We start from the raw sequence: 16,023 nt of genomic DNA, 5'->3' as shown, positions 1-16,023 counted from the left end.
TGTGCTCGTGCTTGGAGAGTTGGTGATGTCGCCGCTCTCAGTGGCAGCGTAGACACAGCCTAATTTTGCAAGCGCGAGCTGTTGAAATAAGTATTTAGATATATTTGTATTTACATTGTATACCGTTTAATAAAGGTTTTTTTTTCATATGATTGATTACATCAAGCAGGGGGGGCCCGAGAAATTTCATGGATGAAAAGTGGGGCTCGGCATAAAAAGTTTGCTCACCCCTGCAATATGGTATTTAAAAAAAACAGCACATGATTGGGTATATATTAGAGGTGGACAACAGTATAAAAAATACATAGGAGTGAGCCCAAAGTTTTAGGAGTCACAGCGTTAAAAATAAATAAATGGTGGTGGTGCTGGTGGGGGGGTGGTTTAACGGTCACGGCTCCGTGTGTCTGTGTGTGTGTCACAGATATTCACACTATCTGTGACACACACTTATGGACACATACACTGACACACACACCCTCTAACATTTGGCACACAAAAATAGGTACCACTGTAGTTCCTCAACTTGTGCTGGATAGAGGCAGTTCCAAGCAATTCTTATGCAGCTTATCACACACACACAAACTTTCTGTGGCATAGGTACAGATGGTCTTACAGGACACAAGAACATGTAGTGTACCTGCTAAATAAGTACTGTTGGAGGGTATGACAGACACACACACACATACACGTACAGGTGCCAGCTGTGAATGTTTAGATCTTAAAATCTGATCTTAAAATATTTACAAATACTAGATTTTTTGTTTAAATAGGTTCCTTGGAAATATCACAGAGCAAAAGGATGAAAACACACTCTTTTAATGAACTACTATGCTACAGTAACCTATTTTTTTTTAAAGTGCACAAAACTGTCATATTTTATGCAACTCTCCTTAAAAAAAATATTGCCTTTAAAGAGGCAAGCCAAGCGTGCAATTTTCTATGTGAATGTTTTTTAACATAATTGAAGCAGGGGGTCTCTGGAGCAGAACCCCAGTAATTTCAGTTCTGGTAAACCCCTGCTTCTGGAGCTGCAGACCTCCATCTGGGGTGCCGCTAGCTGTTCCACTCAGCTAGCAGGGATCACCTAAAGGCCGCTTTTCAAAGCTCCCATTTCCTGTGGACCAATAGGAAGCTGTGACATCATCATGAGCAGCTTCCTATTGGACCACATGATGCAGGAACTTAAAACTTGCAGGAGATAACAGCACCCCCTTTGGAGGTAAGTATTTCTGGAAGTAGGGGGTCTCTGGAGCTAAAAGTGTTAAAAAAATAAAAACATTCGCAAAAAAAATTACAAATCACCTACTTGGATTACTCCTTTAAAACCATATTAGGTTGGGCGGATAAAAATGGAAGAATGGAATTAGGTCACAGTGCTGCACCAAAACAATCGGAAACACAGAATTAGTTTGCATAATCCACACGTGGAACCAACTTCCTTATACTTGAAAAACAAAGAAGAAAAAAACCCCATCTGTTTTGGAAAAATACAACATTTCAAATAGATGAGGTATTAAATTGAACAGGGTATGTTCTTTGTTACAAGCTAATGAAACAAATTATATAATTGGCTGTTTATAAGACAAAACACATCAATGTGCTAATCTGCCTTTCTGATTCTAAATAGACAGCAAGCAAAGCATAGACCCGGGAATATTCCCAGCGACGTCTCCAACAAGCAAAGCATAGACCCGGGAATGTTCCCAGTGAGGTCTCCCACAAGCAAAGCATAGACCCGGGAATGTTCCAGTGAGGTCTCCCACAAGTAAAGCATAGACCCGGGAATATTCCCAGTGAGGTCTCCCACAAGCAAAGCATAGACCCGGGAATGTTCCAGTGAGGTCTCCCACAAGTAAAGCATAGACCAAGGAATATTCCCAGTGAGGTCTCCCACAAGCAAAGCATAGACCCGGGAATATTCCCAGCGACGTCTCCCACAAGCAAAGCATAGACCCGGGAATATTCCCAGTGAGGTCTCCCACAAGCAAAGCATAGACCCGGGAATTTTCCCAGTGAGGGCTCCCACAAGCAAAGCATAGACACGGGAATATTCCCAGTGAGGGCTCCCACAAGCAAAGCATAGACCCGGGAATATTCCCAGTGAGGTCTCCCACAAGCAAAGCATAGACCTGGGAATTTTCCCAGTGAGGTCTCCCACAAGCAAAGCATAGACCCGGGAATATTCCCAGTGAGGTCTCCCACAAGCAAAGCATAGACCCGGGAATATTCCCAGTGAGGTCTTCCACAAGCAAAGCATAGACCCAGAATATTCCCAGCGACTTCTCCCACAAGCAAAGCATAGACCCGGGAATGTTCCCAGTGAGGTCTCCCACAAGCAAAGCATAGACCCGGGAATGTTCCAGTGAGGTCTCCCACAAGTAAAGCATAGACCCGGGAATATTCCCATTACGGTCTCCCACAAGCAAAGCATAGACCCGGGAATGTTCCAGTGAGGTCTCCCACAAGTAAAGCATAGACCCGGGAATATTCCCAGTGAGGTCTCCCACAAGCAAAGCATAGACCCGGGAATATTCCCAGCGACGTCTCCCACAAGCAAAGCATAGACCCGGGAATATTCCCAGCGACGTCTCCAACAAGCAAAGCATAGACCCGGGAATGTTCCCAGTGAGGTCTCCCACAAGCAAAGCATAGACCCGGGAATGTTCCAGTGAGGTCTCCCACAAGCAAAGCATAGACCTGGGAATATTCCCAGCGACGTCTCCCACAAGCAAAGCATAGACCTGGGAATATTCCCAGCGACGTCTCCCACAAGCAAAGCATAGACCCGGAATATTCCCAGTGAGGTCTCCCACAAGCAAAGCATAGACACGGGAATATTCCCAGTGAGGTCTCCCACAAGCAAAGCATAGACCCGGGAATATTCCCAGCGACGTCTCCCACAAGCAAAGCATAGACCCGGGAATTTTCCCAGTGAGGGCTCCCACAAGCAAAGCATAGACCCGGGAATATTCCCAGTGAGGGCTCCCACAAGCAAAGCATAGACCCGGGAATATTCCCAGTGAGGTCTCCCACAAGCAAAGCATAGACCCGGGAATATTCCCAGCGACGTCTCCCACAAGCAAAGCATAGACCCGGGAATATTCCCAGTGAGGTCTCCCACAAGCAAAGCATAGACACGGGAATATTCCCAGTGAGGTCTCCCACAAGCAAAGCATAGACCCGGGAATATTCCCAGTGAGGTCTCCCACAAGCAAAGCATAGACCCGGGAATATTCCCAGCGACGTCTCCCACAAGCAAAGCATAGACACGGGAATGTTCCCAGCGACGTCTCCCACAAGTAAAGCATAGACCCGGGAATGTGCAGTGAGGTCTCCCACAAGTAAAGCATAGACCCGGGAATGTGCAGTGAGGTCTCCCACAAGTAAAGCATAGACCCGGGAATATTCCCAGTGAGGTCTCCCACAAGCAAAGCATAGACCCGGGAATGTGCAGTGAGGTCTCCCACAAGTAAAGCATAGACCCGGGAATGTGCAGTGAGGTCTCCCACAAGTAAAGCATAGACCCGGGAATATTCCCAGTGAGGTCTCCCACAAGCAAAGCATAGACCCGGGAATATTCCCAGCGACGTCTCCCACAAGCAAAGCATAGACCTGGGAATATTCCCAGCGACGTCTCCACAAGCAAAGCATAGACCCGGGAATAATCCCAGCGACGTCTCCCACAAGCAAAGCATAGACCCAGAATATTCCCAGTGAGGTCTCCCACAAGCAAAGCATAGACACGGGAATATTCCCAGTGAGGTCTCCCACAAGCAAAGCATAGACCCGGGAATATTCCCAGCGACGTCTCCCACAAGCAAAGCATAGACCCGGGAATATTCCCAGCGACGTCTCCCACAAGCAAAGCATAGACCCGGGAATATTCCCAGTGAGGTCTCCCACAAGCAAAGCATAGACCCGGGAATATTCCCAGTGAGGTCTCCCACAAGCAAAGCATAGACCCGGGAATATTCCCAGCGACGTCTCCCACAAGCAAAGCATAGACCCGGGAATATTCCCAGCGACGTCTCCCACAAGCAAAGCATAGACCCGGGAATATTCCCAGCGACGTCTCCCACAAGCAAAGCATAGACCCGGGAATATTCCCAGTGAGGTCTCCCACAAGCAAAGCATAGACCCGGGAATATTCCCAGCGACGTCTCCCACAAGCAAAGCATAGACCCGGGAATATTTACAGTGAGGGCTCCCACAAGCAAAGCATAGACACGGGAATATTCCCAGTGAGGGCTCCCACAAGCAAAGCATAGACCCGGGATTATTCCCAGCGACGTCTCCCACAAGCAAAGCATAGACCCGGGAATGTTCCCAGTGAGGTCTCCCACAAGCAAAGCATAGACCCGGGAATATTCCCAGCGACGTCTCCCACAAGCAAAGCATAGACCCGGGAATGTTCCCAGTGAGGTCTCCCACAAGCAAAGCATAGACCCGGAATATTCCCAGTGAGGTCTCCCACAAGCAAAGCATAGACACGGAATATTCCCAGTGAGGTCTCCCACAAGCAAAGCATAGACCCGGGAATATTCCCAGCGACGTCTCCCACAAGCAAAGCATAGACCCGGGAATATTCCCAGCGACGTCTCCCACAAGCAAAGCATAGACCCGGGAATATTCCCAGCGACGTCTCCCACAAGCAAAGCATAGACCCGGGAATATTCCCAGTGAGGTCTCCCACAAGCAAAGCATAGACCCGGGAATATTCCCAGCGACGTCTCCCACAAACAAAGCATAGACCCGGGAATATTCCCAGTGAGGTTTCCCACAAGCAAAGCATAGACACGGGAATATTCCCAGTGAGGTCTCCCACAAGCAAAGCATAGACACGGGAATGTTCCCAGTGAGGTCTCCCAGAGTCTGTTTAATTTGAAGGATAATTTAGTATTCCTTCTACACCTGTTGATTGGTCTTTAAAATATCAAATTAGATCAATTTTAGCAGATATAGCTCAGACTCTTAAAAACATAAAGATATTTAAAGAATTAAACTTGACAAAAGTGATTAAAGTGATTAATATATATATATATATATATATATATATATATATATATATATATATATATATATATATATATATATATATATATATATATATAATATTCATATATTCATACTGTACATTTCATATTTCACTCATTACTGAACTAGAAGGTGCCCTGGAGCAAATGTGTTCATTTCTTTAGGAGAAATTAGTGCCAGCGGCAGCAGTTATTTCATGCATGGAACAACCCCATCATATATTCTTGACTTTACCTTCATTCATTGGCTTGGCAACATTGATGATAACGGTGGTTATTTTTAATTTACCGCTGAATATTTCCAGAATAAAAGTTCTACAAGTGGGGAATGGGACATTTGCTCTCTGCCATCTCACCGCCACTAAGAGCCACTGGCCGCAGAGGGACCCTCTGCCGCAGCTGCTCTGCCGCTGGACACTCAGTCACTGGCCACTTCTATGATAAGGTACATTTTAGGGCAGGGGCTTAACTTTAGGGGTTTTAGTGGTTACTGTATGTTATGGGATTAACTTTAAGGGTTTTAGCAGTTAGGGTAGGACACTAACTTAAAGGGTTTCAGGGGTCAAGTTAAAGAGTTTTAGGGTTAATATTTTTAGGGTAGGTGGTAAACACTGGTGGTCACTTGGTGGTGGTGAAACGGCCATGACCAAATGTCCTAAACCACTACCAGTAATAAGAAAGAAGCAATACTCTCTGGGAACCCATGCCTCAACCATACAGAAAAAGGCAGATCGGGACTGTTATGGCATAAATAAATATTTGTTGTAGGTTGTGGTACCTTTTAGGGGACCAACATTAGGTTTCTTCATAGATATACAGCTACTACAACTGTGATATACAACATAAATAAAGTAAAGAATATATGAGGAAAGCATTCAAATGGTTATTTTTTTAAATAACACATTAACTGATTGAATTGAGTTATAGTCCCATTTAGATCTGGAAGACTGGGGCATGACTTGGGATACATTCTCAGGTATTTCATATGAACAATGATAAATAAATGATGATTATAAAGTGAAATGTAGGTGTAATTACACATTATTAGCCCTGCTTTGTCTCCCTGTGCTGGAGAGAGTATGAGTTATGGGGCACCTTGTTAGATATTTAGTGAACATGCCCCAAAAGAGAAAAGTGTGTAACCATTGGCGACTGTCCTTCTTGGGATCCACTTCCTCAGGGGCCCTTGAGTTAGCTAATTACACAAACGAATCTAGATCTAAAAACAAGTTTGCTTATATTTTAATGAAATTTTTTTTGGGGGGCACTAAATATATTATTGTGTACCATTGGAATCAGAGTAAGGCACCATTTAGTAATTAGGTCATTGTAAAAGTTTGGAAGATCTGTGCTAGTAAGACTAGTTTCCCTGGAGACTCACATTCCAAATTCTGCAATTTCTTGGACTAGCTTTCACCTTATTTTGGAAATCCTTAATATGTAAGCTCATCTGTATCCTTGGGAATTTTAAGTCTTTATAGTTCGTCTCTTGAATTATTCTTTAATTCCGTTATACTCAGTGGAATTTTTTCTTTTAATTGATTACTGTTAAGTAATTAAAAGGTTTTAGCCACAGTATAGGCTGTGTTTTTTTTTTTAAATAATTATGATTGTCTCTTTTCTGTGATAGCTTTGTTTACCTTATCGTCCCTATACCTCTCATTACTTTGCCTTTTGAGTCTCTTTGCCCTGATAGTTTTTTTTATAACTCAATAACAAAGAATAACTGATTCAGTATTACTAGCAAAATTGAAGCAGTACAAATGCTGAGTACAATCCCCTCATGCTTCAAGTCTGTCAAAATCAGCATATAATACCGTATATCAACAAAAATGTTGGATATAATCATCATATTTAGGATGATTTGTATGATTGTGTATATTTTAGGAATATGAAAAATTGCCCTTACATACATTTCTTGCGTCTTCCACAATAGTGCTGTTTTTCAGGTCTCCCGTGCCTATGGTCCATTTGCTGGCTGGGGTTCTGATGAGATGGGGTTTCCTGGTGAAGCCAGTTGTGATTTTCCAGTTCTTGCTGCCTCTCAACTATAGTTACCTCATTGTCCCTGTGCATCTGCTTCTCAATAGATCTCTTGTATAGAACATGGGGTTGGTGTCCACCTGGAGTAGAGTAATTGTGTTTGAGTGCTATATGCGCTGGTAGTGGATTTAAGAAATAATCAGCTTCCTGGGTCCTTATCAAGCCTGCCTAGAAACAGAAAAAAATACCTATCACAAATTACATCCATTTCAGTGGTTACGTACAGTATACCAATTACATGCATTATATTTCAGCGTTAATCAATAGTGTTAGAGTAAATACAGTAATAACTATGAGAATGGAATTTTAATGGTATAAGTATATCTCTATTAGTGACAAGTTATCCACAACGAAAAGAAAATTACATCCCTTCATTTAATGCACTGACATTTCTTTTCTGCTGAGGACAAAATTGGTAAGTAGTATGTGATACTTACACATCAATAAAAAACAAATACTGAGAGTAGACGGAATATAATCAAGGGTGTTGACAATATACAGTAAAAAGGTTATATAATTTTTTATTGTAATTGTTATTGTATTAATAAACAAAATGGAAATTTACCAAATATGTCATTAACAGGAACAAAGAGGAATACTATATTAAGAAACATGCTATAGTATGTATGTAAAGTTTTATATTCTGTACAAGATTGTATGATTTCCAATAAAAAGATTTTAAAAAACAAATGAAATAAAAAACAAGGTCTGGAACGCTGCTTTTCGCCATTATCACCTAGCATACAGTGCTTCTACTGTAGCCAGGGATTCTGGGAAATAACATGCAAATGAGCACACAGTGTCACCTTTTGCCTCAAGTCCATTTTTACATGGAAACCTTATAAACTTGTGCTCGCTGAATTACACAGCTTTCAGCACAGCCTGAGTTAAGAGGCATAGCCAGTAAACCTAATATATATTATTATATTTATAGCTATAACTGTAATTTGCTACAGCAGACAGCACAAAGTCCACACCTGCGATATTAGAGATCTCTATCTTTGCTTGCAATACAGGATCAAACTGCGCAGAAATGATTTAGTTTGCCAGTGTTTGCAGTTCTTTCATGCACTGAAGGGATAAGCACCATTCTTATAGTCCATAGACTGACAGAAAAAAGCTTAAAATGTGCCCCCCTGCAACATATTCATGTCCATATTATTTACCTCACCCTAATAAGTTACTATTTAGGATAAATGTTTAACCTGAATCACTATAAACTTCAGTTAATACAACTACGGATGTGCCCGCATGATTTGCTGTTGCTCTTTGAGCCAGAGGAAATCTCTTGACAGAAATCATGTTTGGAATTTCCTTACACTTTATTATGCGGAAGCATTATGTACGAACACCAGAAAGCCACCACGCATACATTTATCGTTACAATCTGCTCTTGAGGCAGAAGCTGAATGGTAATCGAGAGTTGACATAAAATGATGCCAGCTCCTGGTGGCACTGAGCCAGTCTATTTTTGTCTGTGTGTTTCAAGCAGCACTAGATTAGTTCTAAATTCTTCAGGACAAATTCTTCAGGACAATCTTCAGGATTGCTGCTCCTTTAAATCCTTCTACATTATGTTCACTGCTGAATCCCCTATCACAGACGTTCCCAACTCCAGTCCTCAAGTACCCCCAACAGGTCAGGTTTTAAAAATATCCCTGCTTCAGCACAATCAGTGGCTCAGTAACTTTGATTGAGTCACCTGTGCTAAAGCAGGGATATCTTTAAAACTTGACCTGTTAGGGGTACTTGGGGACTTCCGTTGGGAATCACTGCCCTATTGGAATATATATATATAGGAACAATATATTTTACAAGGACATTCTCTTACTAAATATCAATTATAAAAAGGGCTTCAATACTGGTGTTCCTAAATGCAAGGACTGTTTCTTATACTATTATCTACTGTATGTAACCCATGTTTCCCCCCCCCCCCCCCCGGTCGCAGATTGGACCCCTAGGGTGTAGTGAGGGCTGGCTACATGCATGTTGGTGGTGCATACCTGTGAGGAACAGGAGGGCCTGAGTCTCCCGCTTTGGTATTGGGGATAACAGGGACAGGCTTCTGGCGTATATGCCTTCATCTTCTCTAGCAACGGTGCAGCGCCTCCATCTCTATAAGCCCCAGGATATGGGGTGGAACCCTTACAGAGAATTCCCACTCAGGGAAGAGAGATTCCAATCTCACACACAGTCTTAGATAAAAGCAGCAATGTCTTTATTCGCCACCAGCAGATGTACAGCAACACAGGGTACAGGCTTCTCCTCCTTCTCCTTCCTCCAGAAGAACACCCTCAGGATGGGCTGTCTGGAGCACCAGTACTCCACACCTTCCACCCCAGGGTATAGGACCTCAGGGTGAGGCTAACTCTCCCCTCACCCTCTGCAGGGTGAGGGACATTTTTCCACTGCACTATTGTGCTATCAGCTCTACTCAAGGTGGCTGAGTCTTTCCTCTCCTCTCCCTGGCATGCTCCAAGCTCAGACTCTGCTTCAGCACTCTCTCTCTCTGACTTCCAGCACTCCAACACTCCTCTCCAAAATGTGCTAACCCACTAACTAACTCCAGACTCACAGGAGCAGAACACTAAATCGAGACAGCCCTGCTCATCATGTCAGCAGGCCCCTCCCCTGTGTCTCTTGCATAAGCCACAGAGTCAGGTGCCTACCTCCACCAATCCTGGCAGGGCTTGAAGCTGGGGAAACCCATGATAGCTACTGGCGGCCTGCCCTTAACAGGACTTACACCAGTAGGAGAAAGATATATAGCCCCCATTTCTTACCGGGGCTACACTCTCCCTCAGGTGGAATCCAATGGTCCCCACTTGGACCTAACTTTAGCAGCTCCATCCTGCAGGTGAACAAATCTGGGAAACAAAACCAGTTCATATGATTAGTATACATAACTCAGACCATCCACTCAGATGGTGTAATTAATGACAATAGGTACCTTCCAACATGGAGAACCTAACTAGTTATAATGTTCTGGGTCAGGCTTCCGTACCTGCCTCCCATTATGGTCTGTTATAGTGACAGAATATGGCTGTACTAACCCAGACTCTGGCCGATACGCCACACAGTGCTTATAAATACATCTCCCAACACTCCAGGCCCGGGCTACCTCACTGATTTTATCCTCGTTCTGGTAACCGGCTTTACCGAACTTCTTTCGCAGATAGCTGGCTCAGAGAGGCTGTGCAAGAGTATCTCGGTGCTCTTCTATCTCACTCATGATAGGTTCAGGCACGTAAGGGAACTCGTACCCTTGTGACTGTCTATACCTGGCCACTATGGCCCTGACCCGCCCTGCTTGGCAGTACTCAAAACTCTGGTTCTACTGGTGCAATGTCATCGTACAAAATACTAGGCCCCTTAGGAAGGATGATCTTTTGTTCTATCTCCTGAAACCTGTGTTCTAGCTCATCCGCCACCTCCTGGGGAGTATAGGCACCTACCGCCCACCAATGGTCTACTATGTTGCTCCTGATTAACAGGAACCTGGTATGGTCCATACCTTTGTGGTACCCAGTGAACAGGGGTGCCCACCACTTGTCACGGTGCTTGTACTCGGACACTGCACTAGAGGTACCTGTCTCTGACTCAGCTTGGGATGACACACCAGACGTGACCGCCTCTGTAGAGCGCGAGCAACTGCGTCTACCTTTCGCATTAATGTAGAGGTTTGGGTTCATTTTGTGGACCACTTTGCTTACAGGCCCTGCCTCTACAGTAGTGTGGGACCCTCGGGCCCTCCCTCTAAACACAGGAGAAAATGACATTGGATTAGGCACACGTATCACATTACCATATGGTACTTCCCCATCAGATCCCTGGTCACTTAGTTCCCAGTCCCTCAAATCCTTGGAGTGCTTAGGGTTCTTACTTAACTTATCCCCGCTAGGTCCCGGTGTCATGACTCGTGACTGGGCAAGGGCAGTGGCCGGGGTGATGGCGCTAGGGGCTGGGGCTGGGGCAATATCCGAATCAATGTCCAGCAAGTGGGTAATGCCACGACCACTGGGCACTTTTTTGCTTGCCCTCTCCGGCGTGCTTTGTGCTCCTCTATGAACGCCGTGGCAGTCAAGGTTGGCAAATGCAGCCGCCATGGCGGCTCCTCGGGCCGCAAAGATGGCCGCCGGCACTCCGTGCCAGCCGGAACTGGAAGTGTCGTCATCGTTGCCACCCGCGGAATCTCCATCCGCTCCGTGGTCACGCACCGGAAGTGCGCCGAAGACCGGAAGGGGCGGTGGTGGATCATCCGGTCCGCGGACTGGTAAGTAGGCCGCGAACCTCTCCTTCTCGTTTTCTGCAGGGTCCTTTGTCGCCTGGTGGGAGTAAGGGGGTGGTGGAGTCTCCTTACCGCTCTGCTGCCGGCTGATGGCCTCTGGCTCCTCCGGAGCCGTCTCGGATCCCGTCTCCGCCGCACTGGGAGTCACCACGACCGTGGAACTTCTACGGGCCTCAGGCCGCACCAGCGCTTGCCGTCGGTGGGTGTCCGGACTCGTCTGCTCCCTCTCTCTGGTAAGTGGACCGCCATCTTTCTTACAGCTGGGGTGGTTCGCCGGTAGGCGCATCGCCACCGATGAAACACCATCTTCTTCCTCCGAAGATGACTTGGTCGGATCCTCCGCTAGGGAGTCACCTGGGTCTTTTTCGGCCCCGCCAGTGGGTAGTGGTACGAAACGGGCCAGCTCTGGTACTTCCACTGCGGTCACGTTCTTCTCCACCAGAGTTTCTCTTGGCTCGATAGTCAGCTGGGCCTTGGTTCCCACCTCAGCAGTGGGGCAGGGAAGTAGGGCAGCCTCGTCTGTTGTCTCCGCCACCTCCGTTAGGGTTCCCGGAGAGGCACCCCGAGGGGTCTTTAGCATGGGCCACGGTTCGTTAGGCCATAGGTAGTACGTGCCACATTGAGGGCATCTTGCCTTGGTGCTTGCGGCCGTTCCAGGTGTTCTGCAATGGACGCGCAGACACCGGAGGTACTCTCGGCCCTCGATCTCCACCACCAGGAAGTCTCCTTGGATCTGGAAAATCGTAGTGCTTAGTTCTGACATATTGCTCGCATGGGTTGAACAGTTCAATAATTCAGCTCCTTGCTCTTCGAATGCCAGATGGAAGTGAAGTTCCTCGCTCTCACTTCCTGCCCCTCCCTTCGCTGGGGAGGATGCTCCTGATTGGCTCTCCTTGTGCCCCCTCCCTCTGGTGGAAACAAGAGGGGGCACTCCTCTCCGTGTGACGTGGCCTTGTCTGTTGGCCAGTCACAGCACTGCTGGGTGGGCTTTCGGCTTTCGCGCCGCTTCGCTCCTTTTGCAGGGGATCTGGGTTTGGCACCAAACCCCTGCACATCTCCCTCCACATTTCTCTAACAGTCTCTTTGCACGCTTCACGTGCGCGATCCAGGATTGTCGGGAGTCGCCATTTTAGTTCGGCTGCTAACTGCTGGGCCGTGGATGGCGCTGCGGTCGCCATTTTTAACTCTTTAATGCTCCACGGAGCACATGTAGGGATGGCCGCCATCTTTGATAAGCCCTCCAAATGTATAATTGCACTATTCTCAGTGTCTAGTGCATAGCTCGTTCCTAGACACTGACTGCTCTCACTCTGCTCACTAAACGCTCTCTGCATGCTTTCTGACTGTTTGCCCACTGATATGATGTGGCATACCCAAGGCTAGGCAGAACTCTCTCTCTGTGCACCGCACTCGCTGACGGTTAATGCAAGTACTCTGTGGTGTGTTTTATGTGGGTGCTGGCTAGTGTACCGGGCATCTCCATAAGTACGGGCGTCTCCTACTTTTGGCCACTCATAGTGCGGGCCCTGGGCCATGGTCCCTGGACAAGTTAACAGGCTAACCCCCCTAGTTGCCTCACACTATCTGCCTCAAGGGACTAGGACAGCTATAGCCTCACACCCATCTTACATCACCTCTTAGGGCACCCAGGGCGTACTGTGCGGGAATCCACGCTCCCCTGACAACCCCTGGTATTACATGCCCTACTCTCTCCAGTACTTGCACGGAAGGTGCACTTCACTCTTCCCGCTCTGCCTTGCTGAAAGCCTGTCCTGTTGTGGCTCTCAGCAGTGCCTCCAAATGTAACCCATGTCCCCCCCCCCCCCCCGGTCGCAGATTGGACCTCTAGGGTGTAGAGGGGGCTGGCTCCATGCATGTTGGTGGTGCATACCTGTGAGGAATAGGAGGGCCTGAGTCTCCCGCGTTGGTATTGGGGATAACAGGGACAGGCTTCTGGGGTATATAAAAAACAAGAAAAAGCGCAAAACTGGGGTATATGCTTTCATCTTCTCTAGCAACGGTGCAGCGCCTCCATCTCTATAAGCCCCAGGATATGGGGTGGAACCCTACAGAGAATTCCCACTCAGGGAAGAGAGATTCCAATCTCACACACAGTCTTAGATAAAAGCAGCAATGTCTTTATTCGCCACCAGCAGATGTACAGCAACACAGGGTACAGGCTTCTCCTCCTTCTCCTTCCTCCAGCCCTCAGGATGGGCTGTCTGGAGCTCCAGTACTCCACACCTTCCACCCCAAGGTATAGGCCCTCGGGGTGAGGCTAACTCTCCCCTTACCCTCTGCAGGGTGAGGGGCATTGGTCCACTGCACTATTGTGCTATCAGCTCTACTCAAGGTGGCTGAGTCTTTCCTCTCCCTGGCATGCTCCAAACTCAGACTCTGCTTCAGCACTGTCTCTCTGACTTGCAGCACTCCAACACTCCTCTCCAAAATGTGCTAACCCACTAACTAACTCCAGACTCACAGGAGCAGCCCACTAAATCGAGACAGCCCTGCCCATCATAATGTCAGCAGGCCCCTCCCCTGTGTCTCTTGCATAAGCCACAGAGTCAGGTGCCTACCTCCACCAATCCTGGCAGGGCTTGAAGCTGGGGAAACCCATGATAGCTACTGGCGGCCTGCCCTTAACAGGACTTACACCAGTAGGAGAAAGATATATAGCCCCCATTTCTTACCAAGGCTACATGTACATTAAGGGTTTTATTTTCTAAGTAGTCTTCTGCATAATTTTTTGTACAGGCTCACAAAATATGGTTGAGGTTGAGAACCAACAGGTTACATAGTAACATAGTAGGTGCGGTTGAAAAAAGACATAGGTCCATCAAGTTCAACCTATGCTAAATTTAGACAACAGATACTTGATCCTATATCTATACTTACTTATTGATCCAGAGAAGGCAAACAAAAAACCCCAGTGTCATATGATACACTGGCGTCCGCCATTATTCTAAAGCAGCCGCCTCCGCAAAGTGCGGGCAGACGCGGCTGTCTCGCGGCTCTATCCTGGTGCGTGCCACGCGTCACAGTGGCGCCGGTCACACCGTGCCAGGGTTCCCCGGCATCCCCAAAGGCCCCGAATGTTGATGGGTTAAGGGGAAGATGCGGAGCAGCCAGGGGGAGCAAGGGGGAGCAGCTGGGGATCGCGAGGTGAGCAGATGCGATGCGCACGCGGGGAAGAAGATGCGCACGCGGGGAGAGGAAGGCGGCTTGCGCGCTTCCAAGTTCGGCGCCCAGCCGAAAACAATTCCGGGCAAACGTTAGAATAAAGCTGGCCACAGCAGTATCTCATAAGGAGAAAAATAAATTCCTTCATGACTCCAAGAATTGGCAATCAGATTACTCCCTGGATCAACAATCTTCCCATGTTTACTTATTTGGTAGATCCCTGTATACCTTTACTTTCTAAAAAGATGTCCAAACTTTTTTTGAACAAATGTATTGTATCTGCTATCACAGTCTCCATGGGTAATAAATTCCACATTTTAACTGCCCTTACTGTAAAGAACCCTTTCCTTTGATCTTGGTGAAATCTCCTTTCCTCCAACCTAAAGTGATGCCCCCGAGTCCTTTGTACTGCCCTTGGGATGAATAGTTCTTTTGAAAGCTCCTTGTACTGTCCCTGAATATATTTGTATATAGTTATCATATCCCCTCTTAGATGCCTCTTTTCTAATGTAAATAAATCTAACTTAGCTAGCGTCACCTCATAAGTTAGATTGTCCACCCCCATTATTAATTTGGTGGCTCTTCTCTGCACTCTCTCTAGTTCCAGAATGTATTTTCTAATGAGTGGTGCCCAAAATTGTACTCCATATTCAAGGTGTGGTCTTACTAATGCTTTGTAAAGGGGCATAATTACATTTACTTCCCTTCCAACCATTGCCCGTTTAATGCAAGATAAGATCTTGTTTGCCTTTGTAGCTACTGCATGACTTTGGGCACTATTGCTAAGCCTGATGTCTACAAGCACTCCTAAATCCTTCTCCATCAAGGATTCCCCCAATTTATCCCCATTTCATTTGTAAGTCGCCTGTTTATTCTTGCATCCCAAATGCACAACCTTACATTTATCTGTATCAAACCTCAACTGCCATTTACCTGCCCACGTTTCCAGTCTCTCCAAGTCCTTCTGGAGAGAAATTACATCCTGCTCTGATTCTACTACCTTACACAATTTAGTATCATTAGCAAAGATGGAGACTTTGCTCTCGATCCCAACCTCAAGGTCATTAAAAAACAAGTTAAAAAGCAGGGGTCCCAGTACCGATCCCTGAGGTACTCCACTCACGACTTTAGACCAACCTGAAAAAGTTCCATTTATGACAACCCTCTGTTGTCTGTCCTTTAACCAGTTTTCAATCCAGGTGCATACAGTATATTATTACTGAGTCCAATTTTCTTTATTTTGTACACTAACCTCTTGTGTGAAACGTATCAAAAGCCTTTGCAAAATCTAAGTAGACTACATCAACTGCATTACCCTGGTCTAAATTCCTACTTACCTCCTTAAAGAAACAAATAAGGTTTGTTTAGCATGATCTATCCTTCATAAATCCATGCTGACTATTACTAATAATTTTGTTTTCCATTGTTTTCCATTAGGTATTCCTGAATATTATCCCGTATTAAACCTTCAAGTAG

At 46.2% G+C, this 16,023-nt stretch overlaps 1 protein-coding gene across 3 annotated transcripts in view; it reads right to left on the bottom strand.

Annotated features, from left to right (window-relative positions):
* ADAMTS16 (ADAM metallopeptidase with thrombospondin type 1 motif 16) overlaps positions 1-16,023 on the bottom strand; it is a 228,314-nt gene that overhangs the window by 135,642 nt on the left and 76,649 nt on the right. For 2 of the 3 annotated variants that reach the window (XM_075586023.1, XM_075586024.1), the window contains one exon: positions 6,947-7,244. In XM_075586023.1, coding sequence (XP_075442138.1) covers positions 6,947-7,244 — 298 coding nt within the window. Of the gene's footprint in view, positions 1-6,946; positions 7,245-8,053; positions 8,174-16,023 lie in introns of those variants that run through there. The other variant, XM_075586025.1, reaches the window with a different exon arrangement.

The sequence above is a fragment of the Ascaphus truei genome, chromosome 2, assembly GCF_040206685.1.
Source record: "Ascaphus truei isolate aAscTru1 chromosome 2, aAscTru1.hap1, whole genome shotgun sequence".
Taxonomy (NCBI): domain Eukaryota; kingdom Metazoa; phylum Chordata; class Amphibia; order Anura; family Ascaphidae; genus Ascaphus; species Ascaphus truei.
The sequence above is the reverse complement of the archived record's forward strand: the minus strand, read 5'-3'. Positions and strand labels throughout refer to the sequence as shown.